General features: G+C 33.9%; 1 protein-coding gene across 5 annotated transcripts in view; it reads left to right on the plus strand.

Annotated features, from left to right (window-relative positions):
* The first annotated feature begins 4,981 nt into the window (after nt 1-4,981).
* Nucleotides 4,982-25,526, plus strand: part of LOC148606185 (1-phosphatidylinositol 3-phosphate 5-kinase-like) — a 52,445-nt gene continuing 31,900 nt past the window's right edge. For 3 of the 5 annotated variants that reach the window (XM_088547184.1, XM_088547186.1, XM_088547187.1), the window contains exons 1-20: nt 4,982-5,043; nt 7,269-7,463; nt 8,738-8,821; nt 9,720-9,955; nt 10,463-10,652; nt 12,403-12,429; nt 13,734-13,905; nt 14,296-14,413; nt 15,374-15,531; nt 16,262-16,373; nt 16,677-16,782; nt 17,568-17,636; nt 19,194-19,262; nt 19,772-19,892; nt 20,683-20,863; nt 21,256-21,435; nt 21,662-21,808; nt 22,742-22,871; nt 23,677-23,771; nt 23,876-24,889. In XM_088547184.1, the coding sequence (XP_088403310.1) occupies nt 7,355-7,463; nt 8,738-8,821; nt 9,720-9,955; nt 10,463-10,652; nt 12,403-12,429; nt 13,734-13,905; nt 14,296-14,413; nt 15,374-15,531; nt 16,262-16,373; nt 16,677-16,782; nt 17,568-17,636; nt 19,194-19,262; nt 19,772-19,892; nt 20,683-20,863; nt 21,256-21,435; nt 21,662-21,808; nt 22,742-22,871; nt 23,677-23,771; nt 23,876-24,889 (3,318 nt within the window). In that variant the 5' untranslated portion in view covers nt 4,982-5,043; nt 7,269-7,354. Of the gene's footprint in view, nt 5,044-7,268; nt 7,464-8,737; nt 8,822-9,719; nt 9,956-10,153; nt 10,221-10,462; nt 10,653-12,402; nt 12,430-13,733; nt 13,906-14,295; nt 14,414-15,373; nt 15,532-16,261; nt 16,374-16,676; nt 16,783-17,567; nt 17,637-19,193; nt 19,263-19,771; nt 19,893-20,682; nt 20,864-21,255; nt 21,436-21,661; nt 21,809-22,741; nt 22,872-23,676; nt 23,772-23,875; nt 24,890-25,526 lie in introns of those variants that run through there. The other 2 variants (XM_088547185.1, XM_088547188.1) reach the window with 2 other exon arrangements.

Raw genomic sequence — 25,526 nt, forward strand, 5'->3', positions numbered from 1 at the left:
AAGATTGAAGTCATCACTACAGAAGTTTTATGGTCAGAACTCGTCGATCGTTATGATGTATCCATCTGGACCATGAAAACAGATTTGTTCAATGTGTCATAGTTTTCCTTTTCCGTCTACCCTTTACTTGACTTTATGAGCAACAAGAAAAGCAGGAGACGCTTACCTTACCAGTACACCTGGTCTATGCTCCCAGTTTTTAGTGGAGTCCGATTTGTTCATTTACTTTTGTTACTTTGTGTATATTAGTTTGGTTATTTTATGTTCTTTATTGTGTTTGTCTTTTGTTCCGTGTCTGGTCTTTGTCCCTGGATAACATTATTTTGATTTCCGTAATAGTCTTGGTTCCCTTTACTACTATTTTAAAATAACGATCTTGTTTCATTAACTTGAAATGGTCCATGTACAACAAGTGTTTTTGGTACAAAAAAATAAAAAAAACATAAAGAAGATTGTGTTTTCTCAGTGATATCATAGTCAACCTTTATTGGGAGTCGGTCAAGGTACTGAGTTCAAAATTCAAAGTTCAAAGTACTGTAAGTTAATTCTGTCAGTCACAGCTGCAATACTTGTAACATACCATTTTATTACATAACCAAACATACAATGTATAATAAGAGAGTTTCAACCTGTGGGTGCAGAGATTTCGTAAGGGGGTTCCAGCTTGGTTTCGGAAAAAAATCGGGGTTCAAGGCCATTATTTGCTCATTGTTTGCTTACATTTTGCACGAAATTAACAAAATTTCCGACAAAAGGGGGCCCTATTTAACTGTCTTATGCGTGTACAATGATAAATGAGACTATTTTCGTTGATGATGCTGTTTAAATGTTACTTTAGTGTCTAACCGCGGGGAGAAGAGAAATAATACAAATAGTGATCTAGAAACAGATGTATTAATAAACACGTACTGGCTTCGTTTTGTAAAAGGTGCATATATGAATTGAGGATAATGTATTCGTTTCATGGTGCTTTATGGCTTTCAACTTCATGAAATCATATCTTGCAATACAATAATTAAGAATTATGTGCATTTTTTTACGTTTTAGTTCTATATAGATATAATTGTTATACTTATCACAACAAATTATTGTCTAGTAAGTTACCCCCAGCAAGTACAGGAGAAGACCAATCGGAACTCGTCAGTCTTCCTAGTTACACAAAAAAAACAGGTGTAGAGGAAATGGCCGAGTAGTTCCGATCGAGGAGAAGACTTGGGCTCCTATATGACTCCAATCAAGTAATAGTTATAAACCACTGATAAATATACCGGTACATCTATTTTGTGTTCATTAGCTCAAATTAACAAAACAAAAAATTTTAATTATTATACCTAAAAGCAATTTAACACATTTAGCACACCATAAAAATGAAATCAATATAAAAAATACGAAACTAGAAAAGTGGTAAAACTCAATTGAGTATACTCTTTCGTTGTTGTTGTCTTTTGTCTTATTAGTTAGAGTGTTTTATTCTGTGTCGATCTCAAGAGTTAAATTCGAATTCAACTGATTTTTTAGCTCGTTTTATTGTTGTATTTTCCCAAGACTTGTACTAAGCCAGGAACCTGTAGTCCACCGGTTGTTGGTGTATTTTTTATGTTCATTGTTATTGGTTTTACGTTTTTTCTATAGGTTAGGTCGATTTTCGTCTTTAATGAATAGTTTTACTTCATTTATTTTGGGGCTTTTATAGCCTGCATTATGGTATGGGTTTTGCTCATCATTAAAGGCCGTGTGGTGACCAGTAGAAGTTAAATTGTTCGTTGCTTGGCTTTTGGTGGATGACTGTCTCAATGACAATCGTACCACAGCTCCTATTTTACTGATAGCAAAGGCTTGGCAATCGAGTAGACATGGTTTACCTCTTGGAAAGTATCAAAATAGGAGATGCATGTGATATGATTGCTAATGAGACAGTCATCTAACAAATGCCAAGCAATGAACATTAAATTTCTTACCTATCGGAAAGAATTTTTTGCTGTTTGGTGGGTTTATAATGTTTCTAATCAGCTTTCCTTTTATACCAGTCCATCTGAGATAGTAATATGATATTCTAATGAAATGAAATATGCCAGCAATTCCTACATTGTGATTTGACAGCTTGCTTAGGATGTGAGATAACCCAGGAATATTTGGGATTGGGTCAGAATATGTGTTGTTTCCCCAAAATAAGAGTTGATATAGCCGGGTATATCTTAGCAGATGATATAGAAAGCGAATTATTCTTATTTAGAGATTCTTCAGTAGAATACTTTTCATTCGAGATATTCTTATTTAAACATACTTTAGTAGAATATATTTTTGTTGTTTTTTGTTGTTTTTTTTATGTTATGTTGTGTTTTTTGTTTTTTGTTTTTTTGTTTTGTTTTGTTGTTTGTGGGGGATATTCTAATGCGACCAAAGCTGGCAAAAGTCTCACATTACTTGTAAAGAACCCAAAATAACATAATATTCAATTGTCCTAAATTATAATTGTGCAATCTACTCATTCAAATTCGTCTCTTCTTCCTAAAAAACATTTTGTGAAACGTGAAAGGCTGAGTAGTAGTTTCGATTGCCTTTTAAATGTTCTCAAATCTAAAATCATCGGGCTTCCATCCCCGTGTGATACGATGGTTTGTGTGATGAAAAGCTCGGATGACTTCACGTGTACTGTCACTTATTTATCTCCAAACCATATCCCAGTTTTAATTGATTTAAGTTCATGACGTTCATGAATAAGATTCTAATATTTAAAAAAAAACAAGGCTCTAGTCTTCACCATTTCAAAAAGAAATCCTTCACCATCTTTCTCGGTATATAAAGGTATTTATGATTGTAAGTACGGTAAAGCTTAGCCAACATTTATTAATTTTTTGTGCTCCTTTACTTGCTGACCTATTCCTTCACTCTTATGAAGCTGACTTTATAGCTGGTCTGATCAGAAAGAAAGACTATCGTTTGGCTAAATCCTTCAATCTCAGTTTCCGCTATATAGATGACGTATTATCTTTAAATAATCCTAATTTAGGGGATTTGATACATCGCATCTACTCAAAAGAACTTCAGATAAAGGATACTACAAAAACTGTGAAGTCAGCCTCATATCTTAACCTACACTTAGAAATCGATGGTAAAGGAAAACTATTGACCAAACTTTACGACAAACGTGATGACTTTTCATTCAGAATTGTCAACTTTCCTTTCATCTGTGGCAACATCCCTTCAGCACCTGCGTATGGAGTGTTCATATCACAACTCATACGTTATTCCGGAGCTTGCCGAAACTACGCAGACTTTTTCTATCGCGCTAGAACTCTAACAAATAGACTTCTGGAACAGGGTTATGTTGCTACAAGATTGAAGTTATCACTACAGAAGTTTTATGGTCGTCTTCATGAACTCGTGGATCGTTATGGTGTATCCGTCTGCACCATGAAAACTGATTTATTCAAGGGGTTATGGTTTTCCTGTCCTCGTTTGACTACCCCGGACTTGACTTTTTATGAGCACTCGGCGGGTGTTTCTAGAAAAGCAGAGGACGCTTACCCTACCGGTGCACCTGGTCCATGTTCCCAGTTTTTAGTGGAGTCCGAGTTGCTCATTTGCTTTTATTACTTTGTATGTATAATTTTCGTTACTTTGTGTTATTTGTTGTGTGTGTCTGTTTTCCATGTCTGGCCTTTGTCCCTGGATTACATACTTTTGATTACCGCTATAACCTTTGTTCCCTTGATTACTCTTAAAACAGACTTTGTGTTTTATTTATACAAATTCTAATATGGTACTGAAATAACTTTTGGTTTTTGGTCGAGATTTGTCAACAAGGAATGTGTTTATTATGCTTTCAAAATTGAGAATACCCATTTCATTTTTTTTTTAAATCCTGAGATGAATCTTCCATTTGATCGAGCGAAAGCATACAAGTAAAAGGGGAAACATTGCTTTGCAACACTGTGTTGCTGGGTTTGGTTTATTATTATTTTTAAGCTTTTTTTAAATCTAAATCGACTTGAGTGTTACTGAATAAGCGGCTAAAACATTATATACATCATTCGTTATGTTCTATTAAAAACATTTGCGGTAAAATGGTACATGTACAGCGACTGGATTTTTACGAGTTACTAGTAAATCGTAAAACGGCTTGATAGTAAAACTGCTATTTCAAGGAGAAACCGTTGCAGAGTGATAAAAGCGGAAAGTTATTTAGCAGAAAAATATATCTATTATTTAAAAAAACAGAAAAGGGGCAGAGTCTTTGTCATGATATGATGTACCTGGGGGTCATGTTGGTTACAAGGAGTTACGCATAATTAAGGTGTATCATTAATCAAACAATTCATGCTAGAGGTTGCCAGGCAAGCTATCTTCCAGGATTGACACCATTTGATTATGGAGGTATGGATTTCCAATCTATTTCAACGCGTAGGAGTAGGTTTTTATCCAGGTTTTTTTTTATCACTGAACGCCTTCTTGTACCTTTTTCCTAATGGAAAAAAGGAAGGGCGTTTATCTACAAAAATACAGATGCAGAATGACAAGTAACATGCCGGCGAACGTGTAAGTTACACTCAGTTTCATGACTTCCAGTTGACCTTTCTTGTCTTAAATACCACATCTACATTTGTCCGAATATGATGCGAAAATCGATATATATATATATACGTCTCAGAATGTGACGACTCTATTCGCTACACTGCTCCATCGGATCAAATCGATACGGGGAAGACAACATAAACATATAGAAGGGTCTGAAAAATTCCCAACGATGTTAAAACTGTCAAATTTGCGAAGCAAATTTTTGTCGTTCCCTTCGCGGGACTCGAACTCGTACCGCTGTGACATCTATGGCAACACCGCCTGCACAAAGTCCAGCGCCTTAGACCACTCGGCCAAATAGGCTTTATAAGATATGTAATATCGATGTTAAATAAAGCTTTTGTATTGTAAATAACCGGATTACTCACCTTATCCATCCGGTGTTGGGTCTAACTTAGAATATAAATTATACTTCCGCATCACATGAAAACAAAAGTCTGACTATGTTTATCAACTTTAGAATAGGTACAAAATGGGTATAAATTGAAATAACGTTTTTTTCCTTGTTCTTTTTTTAAAAAAGGCTATTTTTATCGAGGTCATACTTGTGAGAAACATTTAACCTCGGAACTGGAAAATTTTTAATTTTTTGTCTGGAATTTAGACCTCAGTACAGGGTCAGAGCTTTTCTTATCTTTTTTAAGTAAAACTCTTATATTTAGTTTGAAAATGTTCCTCTTCTTTACTTGCTATCAGTTTTTCATGTGTTTGAGTCAAAACATTGTGACATCTGCCACTAAGGTTAATCAATCTTGTCACTGTGTCACTGTCTTCCCTATGAAAAGTTGTAAGCATGTTAATTTGCTTGAAATAAAAGTACATGTACACGTGTACATGTAATTATCTGGGTAGAATTATTTCAAGTATGAACATTACATTAGAAACACGTATCCATTATTTGACTTCCACTTGATTCATTTTATTTAGAAGTTATATCTTTAAATAAGTTTAGATAAAAATACTCTCTTATTTATATATCAATGGTATAATATGAAAATTAGTATGAGAAAGATGAAACCTTAAATGCTCCTTAAAAATCATATAAATTCAAATACATAAAACCTGTCATAATTTTTGCAATTGGCAGTGATTTAGCTAGCGCTCGCCATTTTCACCATTGACGAATGATTTTCGAAAGTGGCGAAATTTTCTCATTCACAATTCGTCACTTGATATTTTGCTCCCCCCAAAAAAATATCGGTAAAAAAGCCTCTGATGTTCCCATGACCCCATAATTGACAACTTTATTACCTTTCCCAAGCCAATTAGAGTTTTACAATAAACAATCATGACCAATGTTTTGATTGCATCACCTTTGATCACACCTTGCTTGATCACCTGGTTGAGGCTAATTATCCTGACAAACAAATTAATTAACGGTAATGATTTGTTTGTTGAGCGCTGTGACACGTTCTCAAAGTACTCAGTGTCATCGTATGTATTTAAAATGGAAAGATGTTTGGATTTTTCAATCACAGTTCGAATCGCAACTATGTCCGCCATTACAAACTATTTTAGTTCGTCATCACATGACAACGTACCTAAAGGTCAAAAGTCTAAAAATAAGTCAAATACTACAAAGAGTCGCAGTGATCGACTATTAAAGTCAAAATTTAAACCAGAGTGGTCAAAGATATTTCCATGCATATACTACAAAGATGGGGCGATGTACTGCCGTGACTGCCAAGATGCTGGACTTACCAATACATTTTCTAAAAGATAATATACAGAAGCACATCATCACTGCTGATCATAAACGGGCAGTCCAGACCAAATCCATGAAGCCAGAATTTGAGCAAGGAGTGACTTCAGCCAATAAAACACACGAGTCAGATGATATGTATGACACAGTGACAAAGTATTTTTTTGCATTTTTTATTCATGAATAGTTGCTAATGTAGAAAATGTATGTTGTTATATATTTTTTATTAATATGAATTATCTGTTGTTTATATACCAGTGCTGAAATAGAAATAAACATGTTTTTATTTATAATATAGTTGTTATAAGTGTATGTATATACATGCATGCTGATAAATTTGCGACGCGAAAAGAAAAAACAGTATTGAGATTTAGTCTTACGCAAAAGTGACTAATGGGTTGAAAATCCTGGCTAAATCCCTGAATTGGTAAAATGTGTAATGATATATGCTTTTTATTGTCCTTATGCATTCTCCTACTACCATGGTTTGAAATACGTATGGGCAAAAATGTCCAGCTTTGGTTAGGAACTGTGGGATGTCATGGTCTGAAATGTCTTTTGGTCAATTTTCTGGTATCGATAACATAATTTTTGTAAACACTCGAGTACCATGTTTTGACCATCCCTATCTTATAAAAAGCTCAGATTTGATTTGTATTTAATCATCGAAGTTACATTATGTAGTTCGCATTTACATGTACCAAGTGTATGAAAATGAAGCTGCCATTATATCAGTTTTAAGGTCCTGTTTTTACATGCCTCAAACCACATATTGATGCTTTTTCTACCCATAAGTATGCTTGACCCAGTTGATACTACAGTCATTTAAGCTCCCTTTGGTAGTGTATAATGATTTTTTTGGCAATTGTCATAGAACTACATCTACAAATGTACATGTACAGTGGTTCTGTATTCTTTTATGATATTTTCATCAATTTTAGTAGATTTAGATATGACATTCAATGTTTGTACATGCAATTCTTTGTAGGCATTTTTGACTGAACTTGAGGAATGCCTGTCATCTGTTGTCTACCAAGCACATAAATCTGTGCTAGGTCTGTTGTGTGAATTAAGATGTCAGCATGGGATGAACCACCTACAACATTAACCTCATTTGGGCCCCTCAGTTCAGATGTTGCTGATGGAGGCAATCTGTTCTGGAGGTTATGGAGGAGAAATAAAAGTATGACAATTTTATTTTTTGGTTACTTGTACATTTGCAGTTCATCAAATATTCTTATATCTAAACAGTGTACATTGTACATAATAGAGAAAGGAACAGATACGATGAAACACAACAAGTGCACCATCATACATGTATAACCCCTATAAAAATAGTAAATACTAAAAGATCACCAAAAGGACTTCAATAAGTGTAAACACACCTTCAAATAAGCTCTGAAAAAGAAATTAAAAAAAATAATGACTACATGTACCATTGACTTTATGGCGAAATCATTAATTTCTAACCAGTTATCATGCTGCAAGCTCAGCAAACAACTTTGAAGTAGTGGACAAACATACAATATCAAAAAAATTACATCAAGGAAACAAAAAAAATGCCAAAAATATGCTTCATTCGTTAATTATTGATTCAAAATTTTGAATTTGATCTTGAACTTAATATCACAAAGCAAATAATTGTGCAATGATGAACAGGGCAGCACCAAAAATTTACTTGAAGATTTCATAAGAAAATGTAGAAAAAAAATACAAAATGTAGTCCAATGAAAAAAATTAACATTTATTATAACCAGACCTACGTAAGGATAACCCAGTTCACAAAGTTTAGTTTATTCTATATTGTTTCTATGACAGTTATTTTTTAAACTGCATGTCAAGGTCTTTTAGATGGACTTTTCATACCTTTCATTTATCTGTATACATTAATATGCTTCATGTTATTAATTACAGAAAAACATTTTTGAAAATATATTTTGTCTTCAATGAATTTACATTTTATTAAATACATGTATTCCTTAAGAAATGTTATATGTTAGTTAGGGCTGTTCCAGAATTAATTGTGTGGGGGTAATTACAGAAAAACATTTTTGAAAATATATTTTATCTTCAATGAATTTACATTTTATTAAATACATGTATTCCTTAAGAAATGTTATATGTTATTTAGGGCTGTTCCAGAATTAATTGTGTTAGGGTAAGAAGCACTTCTAATAAATACATGAAGGGTGGTGTGGCATTGTGGCATTTCGTTTAGTATTGAATAATAGAGAAAAACATCAGTTATAATTTGTGGATGGTGTAATAGAGAAAAAAGTTCCTTCCTCCCCATAAATTCAACTCTTAGCAATTTCCTACATGTATGTGAAAGTAATAATCTCAAAGTCTTGGAAAAACACCATAATAGTTTTCCCACTGATAAATCCGAAAGAGATAAATTTGTACGTGTTCCTCTGTACATGTATTTCTACAATTAAGTTATATTGTTTGTTATAGGTAGCAGTAGATCTTCTTCTCGGGAAGGATCTTCTGATAGAAATCTGGACAAGAATGAAACTGTTAAAGGGAAATTATCTACAGGTAACTAGGAACCATAAGGGGCAATGAAACAGAATGGAAAAAGGGGTAACTCTACAGGCTCTTAATTGTTGATTTGTTTCAAGGTATATTTTACCTTTTATACTTTCCATATCAATGTATTGATAATATACAAGTATTTTATGAAAACACTCTAAAGGCCATGTGAGCTATTGCCATCACTCAGCATCTGTCGTCATTGTCCCAGCCCCATGCAGTTGCGGGTGTCAAAAGAATAGGCCTGCAGCAGCGCTAAGCTTGTCGTAAAAGGCAACTAAATAGTGCTCAGAACCCTAGCCAGGGGCTAGGGAGCTCGGCCCGAAGAGCAGATGGGTTGTGTGCCCCAGGTGGTGGAATGGGATACCCCTGGCATTTTACATGCTGGGGTTTGTTAGGCTATAATACGAAAAACCTGACCGCAAACCTTAGTGGTGCAACATGTTGGGAAAGATGCCACGTTCCTCGCACATTGAAGAACCCGGCTGTGGTATTCAATAGGAGTAAGAACCTTTGCGCTCTGCCACAGGAGGCTAAATTGCCAAACCCTACCCATCTCTCCCTTTTTCTAGTGGCAATCAAAAATTTATCGACCCTATTACCCTTGTATCCCATCCCTTTTTTCATTTCATCATCATCATTTCATGTTCACTTTATCACGCATGTCATGTTCATCACCTGAATACAGCTGAAATATTGCTGCCCAGGCGTTAAACCTCAGCAATCAATCAATAAATCAATCGTTGATGTCCTTCTGATGTTGATAGGCCTCCTTTCTGGTACCTTGCTCTTATTTGTGAAAATCACAATTAATATAAAGCATAGTAGGAGAAGGAATAAATAGTTAGCATAAAGATATTTATTTAAAAATTTTACTTTTTTGGATATTTTTTTATTCATTCAGATACAAAGGGAGCATCATCATCTAGTTCCAATGTGAAAGAAGACAAAACTGCTAATAATGTTGTTAAATCTAAAGCCAGTTTGGAAGACCAATCCGTTAAACCTGGTTTACCACAGAGTAACACTGCCAAAACTGAAGGTCATGTGGTGAAACCAAGTTTACCTGACATCAGTACAAGCACAGCTAGAACACTGAGTGGTGTCCTGAACAGACTCAGCAGTATTGTCAGGACTGGGGTAAGGCTATTGATGAGGGGTAAGATCTTAGGCCTTATATAGAATAGGCTCATTAAGGTCTAAGGCACGGGATACTTGTCAGGACTGGGATGGGACATTTAGGATCTATCTTTGGATCATAATATTGTAAGGACATTGTAATGCTGTTAAAAGGGAGTATCTTAGTCATGCCCTCTAATACATGTACATGTATTGTAGGGATGGGTGAGCAGTCACCAAAATGAGTGAAGCGATCTGGATCAATTTTAGGTCCTTTTACCATATTGTAAGTACTAGGATAAGGCCTTTGATAAGTATTATTGGTTCTTCTTACAGTCCATCTTTAAGATCTGGGATTTTTCCTACAAGTGTGAATAATTTATTAGATGAAATGTGCTATGAATGGAAAAGTAAAAAAAATATATGTTTCTTTTGTATGATCTTAATGTTATTTATTTGTTTTACCATTACAGTCATCTTAAAACCTATGTAGAACATTATATTATAACATTCCTTTAAATATTTCAGACCCTCCAGACATATAAAGATAGTGATTTCAAGCAATACTGGATGCCAGATGAGAGCTGTAAGGAATGTTATGATTGTGGGGACAAATTTACGACTTTCCGTCGCCGCCATCACTGCCGAATTTGTGGACAAATATTCTGCAGCAAATGTTGTAACCAGGAGCTTCAGGGGAGAATAATTGGATATAAAGGTATCTTAAAAAAAATACAGATTAATGGAGAAATGTTACTCAGTTTTACTGTTTTTATGCTTCTACCTATCTAGTTTGTAGTACAATGGAATAGATTTGTCCGTTTGATATTTTATCATTCTAAATTTGTCCTAATTATCTTGACTCCCATTGGTTGGATTTATTATACCCCTACTTGCAAGATGGGGTATATTGTGATAGGGGTGTTCGTCTGTCCTTCCTTCCTTCTGTTACACTGGGGGGATTAATCTCTTTAATCTGTTACTCCCACTATACCACTGAATTGAATTGAAATAAATTTTCACAGAATCATGATTACATGTTTCCATTGTGAACCTTTTATTTTAGAGTTTGATCTGTATCAATTTGAGGGTTTTACATAATGAAACATGGACTTCGTAATTTGTGAATATGGGGACATGGGGACCCATCTGTCATCCATTACTTCTTCTTTACCACCAAATGGCATTGAATGAAACTTTTACAGAATCATTATTTCATTTTCCCATTGTGCACCACCTGTTTTAGATTTTGATCCAAATCAAAATGGAGGTTAAAAGGTACATGTAGTCAAATAGGAGAGTAGGGGTTGTCAAATAGGAGAGTAGGGGTTATCAAATAGGAGAGTAGGGGTTGTCAAATAGGAGAGTAGGGGTTATCAAATAGGAGAGTAGGGGTTGTCAAATAGGAGAGTAGGGGTTATCAAATAGGAGAGTAGGTGTTGTCAAGTTAGTATTGCTCACAGTTTTTCTAGTTTTAAATTTGGTATAGATTCTGATGAAGTACTCATGTACATTTAGTGTATGTCTTGTGTCGTTTTAACTTTTGTGTATTTTTTATGTTACTTAAGTATGTAGAGACAAGTCTTTCACTGTACTTGTGTAGAATGATTTTTTGGGGCCAGCTACAGCTTGTCCTGTGTTATGAGAATTTCCTTGTCGTTCATTAAAGGCCAATGACATTTTAATCTCTGTGGGGTTGTTGTCTCTGACATATACACCATACCTGTCCTCTTTATATTGTAAGCAATATTTGTTGCTGTCTGAGTTCAACTTCCTGTTTTGTTTCCTATTTTTCACAATATAGAACGAGTAGGGTTGCACATAGTGTGACAACATATGCAATTGAGCTGACATTTTTCATTCTGGTTGTTGTCTCTTTGACATATGTACTCACCCTATCCATTCTCGTTACAACTTTTCGTTATTCTTGCAAATATTTCACAAAGTTGCAATGATAAAAGACTCAAATTTTATGGTTAATAATTTATACTATTAAAATTATTTGGAACCTTAAACTAAAATAGAAGAAGGAAAAAAGCCATTGTTCTATTAAGAAAAGAGCCACTTACTTGAATTGATTGTAGTTTTTGTCTAAATGGGGCTTGTAAGTTTTGTTGTCGAAATATTTTTGAATTTATAATGTTGACAGCATTAAAACCTGAAGATCTATTTGTGTTTAGTTTACTACTTCCGTATACATCAGTATGATGCATAGTTAACAGAATTTTCTATAATGTGCTGTTTACAAGCTCAGTTTGGTGTATAAATAGTTCAAGGTCAAACTTTTATCATCCTTTTATTTCAAAAGAGGTTTTGTTAGTAAGATTGTATTTATTACTTCCTATGCTTCTAAATGCCAGTAAGAGACCGATTCTCATGAAATCCAAGTTTAACGTGATGTGACTTACTTATTGATGCTACAATGTTAAATATATTATTCATTGTATATTTTACTACATTTGTTTTAGATGGTAACAAATTCTGTGCATACCATGGTAATATTGATTTAAATGATTAACAGCATCCATACTGTTATGTCAATAAATGACTAACCCAATTTTTTTATTCTTTCCCAATATAGCAGGGGTTGATCCAGGGAGAGGGTTCCAGAGGTTTAAACCTCCCTTTGGAAAATTTGTTGATTTTGTGCAAAATATTAAGCAAGTCATAGCCGGGACTGGAACTCTCTTTTTTATTATAAATTTCTGGATCTGCCCCTGCATAATCTATCCATCTGCCTTTTTTCAGGTATTGGTGTACATTATTTTGGTGTAAAGTCATGAGCCTTTTACAGAATTAACCATATGGTGTTATGATTATAAATAAACCTTATCTTCTATTGTGTAAATACAGAAATTATTTAGGGCATTAGTTGTTGTGATTTTGTTATTTTATTCAACATTTGGATTTTAATTTTTCTGATTTTGAGAAAAAAAAAATCCACATTATTTACATGTATGTTATAAATAGTGTGAGTTTAATTATTGCAATATAGTGTCAATTGCATTTTTGCAATAATATCTGAATTAGCAATTTTTAAAAATTTGTTTCTTAAAATCTGCTCTTGTTATGTGCCTAGCAAAAACATTGATGAATTTTTACACAATGTACATGTATTAAAAAAATATATATTACCTGTAAGTTTTCTTTAAAAAAAAATGATTGAGAAATATGAGAAATACAAATAAGAACTATGTTTCATTGACCAATCAAAGGGAGCTTAAAAGTGTAGGAAATTTCTTGGCATAAACTGAAGGCCCATAAACTGTCTTCAGCTAGTTTTTTTTTCCAGTTTGGTAGGGTTTTTGTCTCTCTGACATATTCCTTATTTCAACTATCTTCCCTAAATTTCAGTTTCTTTTTAAAATGTACTTTCAGTTAACCATTTTGTTTTTGTGCATGCTATTGTTATATTCTTTTTCTATCTGCTGTCTTCTCTTGAATTTTGAAATCTTACATTTGTCTTATTTGACTCCATTTGATTCATGTACATTTATTTTTGTAAAATCATCTCTAGATTTTCTGAGAATGTCTTGCTTTCACTTAACATCCTATTTTGTGAACTTTACATTATCTTATGCATTTATACACTCCTGATATAGTTATCCACTTACTATTTATAGAATTCTCTCCTTTTTTTTGTATTTCCTTATTGTTCTTTACAACAATAAAATATTTCTCACCAAATTTGCCGTATAAAGCACTAATAAGCCAATATCCCTTAAAATGACCCTTATTATCCATAGTCCTACTAAATGGTTTTATAGATCTTTACTATGCTATTCCCACTTTATTTCAGGTGGAATAAGAGTGTGTACCTACTGTGGTAAAGTAGCCATGAGTGCCCTGCAGAATGAACCTAGTGGTAACATCAGCGTAGATAAGGAAGATCTTCAGCTGTCAATGGAGGCTGAGCCTCATGCTTACAGTCATTGGGGGTCAAAAAAGAGGACATCACAAGATCTACCAAGGTCTGTCAACATTCATAGTGACAAAAACACAGAGCACTATAGACAGTTGACTTTTCTTTAATAACATTATACATGTATTTACATGTATTATTTTATTGTGCATGTACATGTATATTTTTACTAAATAGCATCTATAAATCCAAAAGTAGGTGGCTATCTTTCCAAAATATACTTCAGTGCAAAGTTTGGTAAAGTAGACATCAAAAACTCAGTTACTGATTTGACCATTAGAATGTGAAATGAGGCATTCTAATGGAGGATTGGAAAAACCAAGAAATAATTTTTTGTTGTCCTATGTTACTTTTATATTATATTCCTCTTACTGTTTACATCGTCCTCCATGATAGCTCCAGGTACCCCAAGTATTGATGTATTGCTCTTACTGTTTAGGTCTTCCTCCATGATAGCTCCAGGTACCCCAAGTATTGATGTACTGATACCATTTGACCTGACGCAAGGCAACCCAGCAGACGACATTAATACTGGACTGAATAAGAAAATCTTGGAGGTATGTTCTACACAGCTAAAGTGCATTTACAAGTGAGACAATTTATTTATACAGTAGAGAGTTCAATGTACATGAGATTTATCCTGTCAATAACGACACTGATTGAAGACTAAAGTGCCGTGCAAGGGAATTATATGGAGTGCAGCTTTTGATAAAAGAAGAATTGAGTGTGATATGATAATCATGTGTTTCAGTTTATATACTTTTGTAATTTGTTCATAATGATTAGTTGGTTTGAAGTCAGAATAATGTCTCCGATTGGGGCTACATGTAGGCTGTTCATTCTGTGAGCAAATTTTAAAAAATCAGAGCCCAGATATGTCAGTAGTATTTTAAGTAGTAGGAAAAAAAGAAAAAGTAGCAGGTGGACTGATGAAAATTTGACAAGAGTTCACCCATTTTTTGAAAATGCAGAAGCTGTCAAAAGATGAGCAAATAGCTGTCCAATTTTGCCGGTTGACGGCTTCTATTGACATCCCTTGAGTCAGTGTGTTGGACTGTAGAGTAAGTACAAAGATGGGTCTGTTGGATTGAGCCAACTTTAATGTCCTTAAGTGCATGAAGTATCTGTCATTGAATGTAAAACTGCAATCAATCAATCTATCATTTCAAAATATTTGATTATCTTATGTTAGCAATATATGAATATTGTACATTTATGTAAAATTTAATAGATAATGTAGATAAAGACAGATTAGGTAAATCTAGCAAGTGAAATAAATGTTGATTTAATGAAAAATGAAGACAAAAATAAAACCCCATATAAAACTAACAAAAAGGTAAATGGACAACCAACTTCAGTTAGTTCTTGGTGTATGTAATAGGTGCATTGGGTGGGTAAGTATTCTTTATTCTTTGCTAAAGAGATGCTCATGTCATGTTTGGTAATCTTGTTTTACCAATAAAAATGAACATTTATTCTGCTGTAAATTGCTTTATTTGTAAATCATTGACTTTCAGGATTCAGTCCAGTTACGTGAGATATGGCGACAGATTGTAGACCCATCAAAAGGTGTCGAGATGCAGAGTCACAGGATACGTCTGAAAACCTACTACAAGTGTATTGTTGGTAATAAATTAGTTGACTGGCTCCTTGGCAATGACAAAGCAGCTCAGAGGTAATTTAGGCAAGATTTAGTTCCCTTGTTATACTATGAAAGTACTTTTGTTTATGGGATACCAATTTTTGTAGTTTTTCGTGGGTAGGCCAAACCATGAAACTTGGTTTCAATAAAAGGAGAATCGCAACAATGTGTATACTTAAAACCTCAAAACCATGATTTCAAGCATCCACGAACTTCTGTATCTTCCCTAATTCACGAGAATTGGTATCTACATATCAAAGTACTTTCACGGTATCTAAATTCATTTGTCATGGTTTTCTTTTCCCATGACATCAGGAAAGGACTAGGTACACATGTACAAAAAGGCCATATTTGGATATTAGGAAATTAGGTGTTGTGGGCATTTAATCTATCAACACACCTGGTTCTTGCTCTCACTTTATAGTGGCTAGGTTTGATTATTTACTTACATGTATTGTTTTCTGTGTTCTTAATTACACTGCATACAAAGATGATGTTTGAGTAACAGTATTGGCCTTCCAATGATTAATTGACAATCACCTGGTGAATTGCCTAAGGTTTTTAACTGTATAACTGAGAAGGACCTTTAAATTTTCTGTTATTCCATTATTTGAATCTAAGTATGTCTGTTAAAATAGTTAAATCATCTTGTCAATTGTCCATATTTTTATACTTTCTTCAGACGTAATTTTTTTTCTTCAAACCTTGCAACTCTAAGATATGAAGCAAAATATCATTTTTTTTTTATTTCTAAACATAACAGAATGCAGGCAGTTGTGATTGGTCAGGCTTTACTTGATGCTGGTTATCTGGAGATCATTGGTGGACAGCAGACTATCTTCCAGGACAACTTTGCACTATATAAACCCTCAGAGGTAATACTATAACTTCTATAAATAGCTCCCTGGGTACGTCATATCTTTTAACTGAACGGCCCTATATAGCCTTGTCATTTTAATGCTATAAATAGGTTTTTGAAAAAAAAAGTTTCCTTTTCTTTTAGTCTTTAAATAAATCTTCTTAAATTTTTGTTGTGAAGCATTGATGGGTCAAATCACAAGAAAGTTTGTAAATCAGTAAGTACTAGGAACGTTATTAAACCTCAAATAAATTTAAAATTTAAAGCATTACATAACCACAATAGTTTTCATGATGACATTTTTTTTTTTTTTTTGCAGACTACCCCTATAGACCCTCCAGAGAACCCAAATCCAACTGAAAACAGTACAGAGCCTCAATGGTTAAAGGATATTGATGTCAAAACTGACCATTTGGACCGCAGTTGTAAGTTTTTTTTTATATTACAGTGAAACTTCTTTTAAAGAATTTATACTGTTTGCTAAGGCAGTTGTTTCACTTACATGTACATGTATATGGGTCTTAAATAAAAATTAACTGAATCCATTTTATAATTGGTTTGTGTTGGAGAGGTATCAGTTTACTTAACTTAGCTGTTTGAACATGCAATAATGACTTATTCTGACTTATACTTGCAAAAACAGGAATTGATTGCCCTTCTGGAGCACCTGAATTCACCCCTTGATTTTATTGGCATACCTGGGGGTTTTTCGCGTGAAGTTTGGTTTTCTTTGTGTTAAACATTTTTTATTCATTTGGTAGTTTTGGTGTTACCAGTGTTTTCTTGTTGAAGGAATGCCCAGGGGGTTGAACTATTGGTGGTCCAAAGTCTGGGACGTACAATTTCTAACAAAGGACTTTTGAAATTTCATTGGCCTGTACCTACATTGTAGCTCCTGGACCTTCAGTCCTTTTCCTTGACACTTCATCATAGGCTTTTGGTTTTCCTCAAATGAACTATTGAAATGAAGTTAGAGAAAGTACTAGACCATTCTTGACCTCTGACTCCAGTGCCATAAAATTTGAAAAAATTACTCAAATCTCATAAAATTATTAACTGTTTGTGACATCATCATATTTAAAGACTTTGATTGGAGTTACAATGGAAGTTAAGTAATTTAAGTTAAGTTTTGTGGTTCCAAGGCCTGATTTCTACCTGTTTTACTGCTTCTTCTTTTCTCACAATGCAAATCAACAGTGCATTATTTCAGATGAGGCCACTTTAGACAAACCAGAGACAGAGGGAAGCACATTTTACTTACCTTTATCTTCAGCAGATGGTAAGTCTGTATAAAGTCAATTCTTTTTAACCATATGAACAAGGGAAAACTTGATTGTCAATTTGAAGGAAGAAAAATTCTACTTAACAGCGTCTACCCAACAGTTTTTCTTTTTACAGCTGAAGATTTTTTTTCTGTCTATCAGTCAAGTGTCATTGTAAGATTTTTATGATGAAGGTTAAGTTGTGGAAAAGTTCTGTTTGTTAAATTAAAATACATATGAAACCCATGTATTGTAGTGTAGGCCATGTGAGCTATTGACATCACTTGGCGTCCATTGTTGTCGTCATAGTCGTTACCAATTTCTTCAAACATCTTCTCCTCTGAAACTGCTGAATGGATTTGGATAAGATAATTTTTTCTTAGAGTATCCTTCACAAAATGACTGTTTGGATTTTTGATCTGTTAATAAACATGGCCGTCGTAACTAGAATAGAACATTATTGTCAGACAGCAGATTTTTGCATATATCTCCAAAACTGTTAGGTTTAAGCAAATTCTGACTTGGGTATTCAGCATGATAGGATCTATCTGTGGTCAAAATTTGGTGAAAATCTGTTGACCCATGTTGCAGTTATTGCCATTTTTGGATGTTTTGTGCTGTTTTTGATGTTATTACTTTCAAAAATCTTCTCCTCAGAATCTACTGTACAGAATTCAATTAAAGTTGGTATTTTTGTTTTTAGGGTATCATGAACGAAACGACCATTTGGATTTTTGATCGTTTAAAAAACATGGCTGCTGTTACTATAAATAGAACATAGGGGTCAGACAGCAGTTTTTTTGCATATATCTCCGAAACCCTTAGGTTTAGCCAATATCTTTCAAATGCTGAAATGATCCATATAATAAGGCCTACAAAAGTCCCCAAGGGATCAAAGTTGTCAGACGACTCCATGTAAGAGTTATTTTGCCTTTGAATGGCAAAAAATATGTTTTTAGCAGTTTCCAGTCAATATCTTTAAAACTATAACAGATAGAATGAAAATTTCAATTGATGAAATGATCCTTACGATAAGTCCTACCATAGTCTTCATGGAGTCAAAATTGTCAGACAACTCCTTGTTAGAGTTTTTGCCCTTGAAAGGCAAAAATTTAACCAGGTGAACGATTCAGGCTCCCAGGAGCCTCATGTTTGTAATTCTTTGAACCAGTTTGTTTTATTTGTGAATTTCTCCTTTACAACTTAATATGAAGTCTGTATTTTTACAATAACATTATTTATTATATAGATAGCAGTGTTTCATTGAATGTTCCCAAAGTAATAAATTTTGATAATTCACACTGTGAAATAAATTCGGTAATGAAATTTTTGGACTTTCTCCCACCAAAATGTCACAGCTTTGATATCAATCTACCAATCACAGAATTTTAAATTCATATTGAATATAAGGATAAATTATGAAGAAAATCTATATAATAAATAGAATAATCAATTGGCTATCGTGAATAACTAAAATATGATCACTCGTCCCAAGAACACTTGAGGATTTAACTTATACACGGAACAAGTTCTGCACACTGTAGGTAACATTACAAATATTTATCTTTGTGTAGAAAAAGATTTTGAGCCACTACCAAGACAAGATTCACATGTGTCTGGTTACACAGAGGATATTATAGCAGGTACAATGAATGTTGTCAACTATACATTAACCCTTTTTGGAGAAAAGAAAATCTACTCTGTTGTGAGTAGTAAAAGTTTGTCCTTGACTACAGTCATTTGTCCTTGACTACAGTCATTTGTCCTTGACTACAGTCATTTTAATTTGGTTTTTAATACTCCTAAACCAACTTATTTTTTGTGAGTGATTTAGATTTGCTATTTCTGTGAGCAAGAAAATAGAATGAAAATAAATAACTGCATATAAGTTTCTTTACAATAAAAGACATCATTGAGAGAGTGTTCAATTTAAAAGATTAAATGACATCACATACATGTATTGTGAAAATAAGTATCTTGGCAAATTGGTTTACAATAGTTTGTTGAAGTATATTATCAGTTTTTATAATTATAATTTTGGATTAATTTGTTTAATTGTTTTCCATTGCATTTCAATACATCACACAGGTTGGCTTTTTTCAGCTTAATGTATATCTGCTTCCATATATCATATTATTTCTGTTACATATAGATAATCTGTTTGGTGGAAAACAGAGTATTCCTGCAACTAAACTGATTAAATCTATCTGTTGGAGGAACTCTGATACACTTAAAGAAGAGAATGGAGAAAGGAAAGCCTACAGTTTACTGAAGTAAGTCAATTTTTCGATTAGCTCATTCTGTATAGATTAGGGCTTTACTGCAATCACTATGCCTGTCTGTCTGCCTGTTGGATGAATTCTGATGCACTAAAAGAGGTGCATTGGTAAAGGAAAGTCTCTAGTTTACTGAAGGAAATCAATTGTTTCTACATCCAGTCTTTTCTCTATTGAACTGGGCTTTACTGCAATCTTCTGGTCTGTCTGTCTGTTTGCTTGAGACTGAACACCCTTAAAGAGATCTGAGACAGGAAAATTTGTAATTTTCTGAAATGGAGTTAAAGTGCACTGAAAAAAATGACCTACCAACAGAGTTAACTCCACTAAACTTTTTGTCTAGTTTTAGAATTGGTTCATACAATTATGTAACTTTGTATACACTTGCAATTTTTACTTGTTTGTTGTTTCAATTGTAAAGTACCCAGCAGGACATAAGAGTTATATCAACAAAAACTTGGAGCATTTACAATATGATAGGAAAGGGTAAGGTTCAGTCTAGATGGATTAATGCCTTTCAAGAATGGAAGGTCCTGGACTTTTCCATGTTTTAAATAGTGGACAATGAAAATATAAAAACACATTGTCAATTAAAAGGATGGAAGATACAAGACAGAAGAAAATGAAATTTCATATACATAAGGTCATAGGTTAAGGATCACAGTTCATTGGTCATCTCTAATATAAACCCTTGCTCTCATTGTGTACATGTCTACTTCAAAATGATTCTGTAAAACCAAAGCCCTTAGATGATGTAAGTTTGGTAAACTTTCTCATGCATTTTCAGGAAGGCATACCAGGATCATCTGAATGGATTGGTACAGCAGATGTTATCTGATGAGGGTCTGTCTAAATCATGGATGGAGATCGTCCTGGGTACGGCACAACGTGTCAGTAATTATGTCAGACCTGATGTCAGGGAGGAAGGTGATGACATGAATATTCTAAAGTATATCAAGTTCAAAAAGGTCAGTCTGTAGAATTTTTAGATTTTTATAGATTTTACACATCATAAGCATACTTCTTTTTTGCATAATTACAATTGAACTTATTCTTGGGTATAAATTTTTACAATTTGCAAAATAATTTGCACTTCATAGTGAATGATAAATAATGTTGCTGGCAGTACCTTTTTTGCTTATTTGACCATTGGTTCGGCCATTGCAAAAACTATGTGGAAAAATAGTGGCCAAATCAAACCAAACTCTGTTTACTTATTAATAGTTTTTAAAAAGTTTTAAAAAGCCTGTTACTGGGGCTTGTACACATACTGATATTTTGAATAAACATGTGCATATGTTAGTGTTACATTTCTGAATGGTACAAAGTCTTGCAAATAGCCACATTAACTCTTTTTCAGATTCCAGGTGACACCAAGGAACATACATGGCTGGTCCATGGTGTGGTGTTTACAAGGAATATAGCGCACAAACAGATGTCCCCACAAATTACCAACCCATATATACTGCTTCTGAAAGGTTCAATTGAATACCAGAGGGTGGAAAATAAGTTCTCCTCTTTGGAGCCTCAGATACTACAGGTAAGATATATATTTTAAGGAGAATGATTTTAAGACATTAAAAAAATAAATACCAGTATTTGAGGCATCATAATTTTGTATTAATTATAATTATTGTCAGATTGCTCCAAGGGGAGGGATACATGTATTTCTCAGTGTGAACTTGCTGGCAGTTTTTTGCTTTTTGGTTTTTTTTTATTTTTGAGACTTCTTTTCAAACATTTAAATAACTTTGTTTTTGATAAAGGAAGAAGAGTTCTTGAAGAAGAATGTAAAGAAGATATCATCACTTCAACCCAAACCTAACATAGTTATTGTGGAGAAGTCTGTTTCTAGACTGGCTCAGAATTATTTACTAGAGAAAGGCATTACATTGGTGTATAATGTCAAACTGGTTAGTAGTGTTTAAGTGTTTACTGACCCGTGCAGTTTTGGGTGTCAAAAGAATAGGGCCCCGTGCAGGTCCGGGTGTCAAAAGAATACGGCCCCATGCAGGTCCAGGTGTCAAAAGAATAGGCCTGCAGCAGTGATAAGCTTGTAGTAAAAGGTGACTAAATAGGGCCCACAGAGCAACTGGGTTGTGTGCCCCAGGTGGTGGAATGGGGTACCCTTGGCATGTTACATGCTGGGGTTGTCAGGCTATAATACGGAAAACCTGACCGCAAACCATAGTGGTGCACTGTGTTGGGAAAGATGCCACATTCCTCGCGCGTTAAAAAACCCTACTATGGTATTCTCCTGGAGTAGGAACCATAGGGCTCTGCCACAGGAGGCTTTTTTGCCAAGAAGGTATTTTGACATTATGAAATTTGATATACATGTACATCCTGTCACCTTTATGATATCTAACTTTTTTTTAACGTTCTTGACTTGCTTTTGGGTCTTGCCATTTTGGCCATTTTATAATCAAGACCAGAACATCAGTGTTGGACTGATACATTCCTTTAGCTTTTAATTGGTATACACTAAGATACTTATTATAAATTATGTAAACTCAGGTTGATTTTTACCATAGAATGCACTATGTTGGGAATCTTAGTCATATAAGACAGGTTCTTGCAGATTACAGGTAGTTGTTTAGGTAGGTTTGAATGAATCAATATTATTGTATATCATAATTTTGGCATGTAAGTACATTTACTCAAGCAATGCACTAGAGTAAGTTACAAGTCAAAGGTAAAGTGAGTGTGAAGATTTTATGTGATGAAGTTATGACTTACATAGCAGTATCTCTACCTTCTTTATATGGTATCGTTAGTGGACCTATAACCCTCGTATTCTGTCATAACCTCTGATTAATATTTTTTAATACTGTGTTACTTTTCAGTCAGTTATGGAAAGAATAGAGAGATTGACACAAGGCAGTATTGTACCTTCTATAGATGGGATTGTTAGTGGACCAATAACACTCGGGTTCTGTCATAATTTTAAAGTCTGTCACTTTGCTGTACCCTCAGGTAATATACCTTAATATCCGAGTACTTTATCACAATATTACAATGTAGAATATTTGATGAACAGATTTGTAGATGATCCCATATTTCTTGAATTTCGTCATAACCCCAAACTTGGTATTTGCTGATATAGTTCTATATGCTGTGAAAGTACTTTAATTTGTGAATAAGGGAAGATACACAAGTTCATGGATTTTTAGGTTTTCCATATACACCTCAGTGGGAATCTCCTTTTTGTTGAGAATCAATTTTTTTTGGTCTGGCTCACCCATGTCAACCACGAAAAATGGTACAATAGTACTTTCACAGTAAGTAAAGATATTTTGTATTTATACCTGACCTCATTGATCCATACTTTTTGGACTGATTTGTTGTTATTAGTAGCAGTATCTTATACATCATCAATGATGGCTTATATTTGACCTTTATATTTGACCTTTTGCTAGCGTTACAATACAAAACAAAAAATAAATCCACTTAAGATTTTCTTATATTATACATGGCTATATTGCAATCACCTTGTCCGTCCATCTTTCTGTTACACTATTCTGTAACAGATATCTCAGCTTTTATTTGAGGGAAAGCTTAGATATGTGGTACATTGCTTTTGCATTGTGATTTATACCGTGTCTTCCCTTTCCAGGTTCCCCACTTATCTACTTCCTGTTTATTATACAAATCAATTTGAAAGAAATGGTTGAGTGGGGTTTATTGGTTTTTGACTAGCTGCACCTCTGTCAATACAGTTCTTTTTTTTAAAACAATAACAAGATAAATATGATATTATCATTTTTATTATTTTTTACAGGAGAAACAAAGACATTGTTAAGTTTTGATGGATGTGCTCAACATTTAGGATGTACCATTGTACTTAGAGGGGGGTCAAAGACTGAATTATTGAAAGTAAGTTTTTTTTATAGACAGGAGTTACATGTACTATAAGAATACCTAAAACAATCAGCAGATGAAATTCATTGACAATTACTAACATTTACTCTTGCTTGTAGATAAAGAAAGTGATGAAACAGATGATTACAGCTTGTTACAACTCCCAGCTAGAGATATCCTACTGTATGGATGAGTTTGGCATACCTGAGTCTGGAGCAGACGACACTTTGGGAGAATCAGATTCTGTTGTTGAATTTGCAAAGTCTCCTGTAAAAGTGTCAGATTACTTGAAAGATGAGAAAAGTGGCTTGAGTTTGATAAAAAATGATTCAAAAGTTGTCAATAATAAAAAAGTTTCAAATAATTCTTGTGGTAGTGATAGTCCACATCAAGTGACTGAAGAAACAGCAGTGGAGAAACCTACATTCCATATCATTACAAGTGATACAAATGAAAAAGATGGTGCTGATTCGGATCAACATGAAATCCAAACCCTTCCAATAGCCAACACAATTAATGAGAGTACTACAAATTTATCACATGCTGAAAAGACTGAGAAACCAAAATTATGTGCGAATTCTTATAAGGCAGATCATTCTGACAGTGTTGGTTCATTTATTTCCTCAACTCAAAACACTGAAAAACAAACACATGAAACTAGCTCATCAGATGGTGCTTTGGCTGTTCCTCCTAAAAGGGAGGGAATAAAAAGACAATCATCTGGGTTAATTCCCTTGGATGACCAGTCAGATCCTCTATACATGTACCAGAAAAATAAAGATGATGCAATATTTTACAGCTCTGTTACTTTAGAGGAAAAAACTCAAAATAGATTTGCAAAATTTAGAAAAATTTTGGGCGAGAGGCTTCTTTCATGCACACCTTACATTAAATACAGAGTTCCATACTTGGAAACAGAAGAAGGGTCAAGGTCAATAGTTCGGACGTTCTTTAAGGATGAATTATACTGGTCAAAATACTTTGAGCCAGAAACTTACCATGAGAAGAAAAAGCTTGTATCAGAAACAAATAGTCAACATAAACAATCACAGTGGGCCAGTGTAGAGATTAAAGAACCCCATCCTCTGATGTTAAAACAGTTAACAGGTTCTTTGAATGATAAGGAAATGCAGGTGATTATAGCATAGGTTCTGTGAAAAGGAATTTTGATAAATATTCATGTGTTTATGTTTTGAACAATTGCAGTTTTTCATTTGAAAAAACAATTTGCAGCAACTTTTGTGATGCATCAGAATTCTCATGATGATATTTGTTCTAAATCAGCATGGTGAAACCAATGCTGATTTTAAGTACATGTATCAGACTTTTAAAAATATTTTTGTCTACTTCATGCACATGCATATATTTATGATAGATTGATAGAAAATATACTTAGCAGCTCAGAAAAAAACTCAGAGGTGCTTAACTTTTTTCCAGGTGTATATATTTTTTCTAAGTATATGATAAAATGATGAACAAATTGCTGTGAGGATATTTCTTGATTATTGTATAGTAGAATTACATTCAAGAGCTGTTTTTTTATTATGTTACCTTAGTGTCAGTAGACAAGTTTTTCATGTGCATGGGGCATCATTTGTGTCTCCCAGACATGAAGATGTCCTACTGTGGATGTTTTTGGCTAAACAGTTGTGTCCATGTGGAGTTTAGGGCCATCACGTTGTCTATGTGGAGTGTAGGGGCATCACTTTGTCCATGTGGAGTTTAGGGCCATCACTTTGTCCATGTGGAGTGTAGGAGCATCATGTTGTC

Source organism: Perna viridis, chromosome 9, assembly GCF_037379345.1.
Source record: "Perna viridis isolate PV_CMFRI_1.1 ecotype Kerala chromosome 9, ASM3737934v1, whole genome shotgun sequence".
Taxonomy (NCBI): Eukaryota; Metazoa; Mollusca; class Bivalvia; order Mytilida; family Mytilidae; genus Perna; species Perna viridis.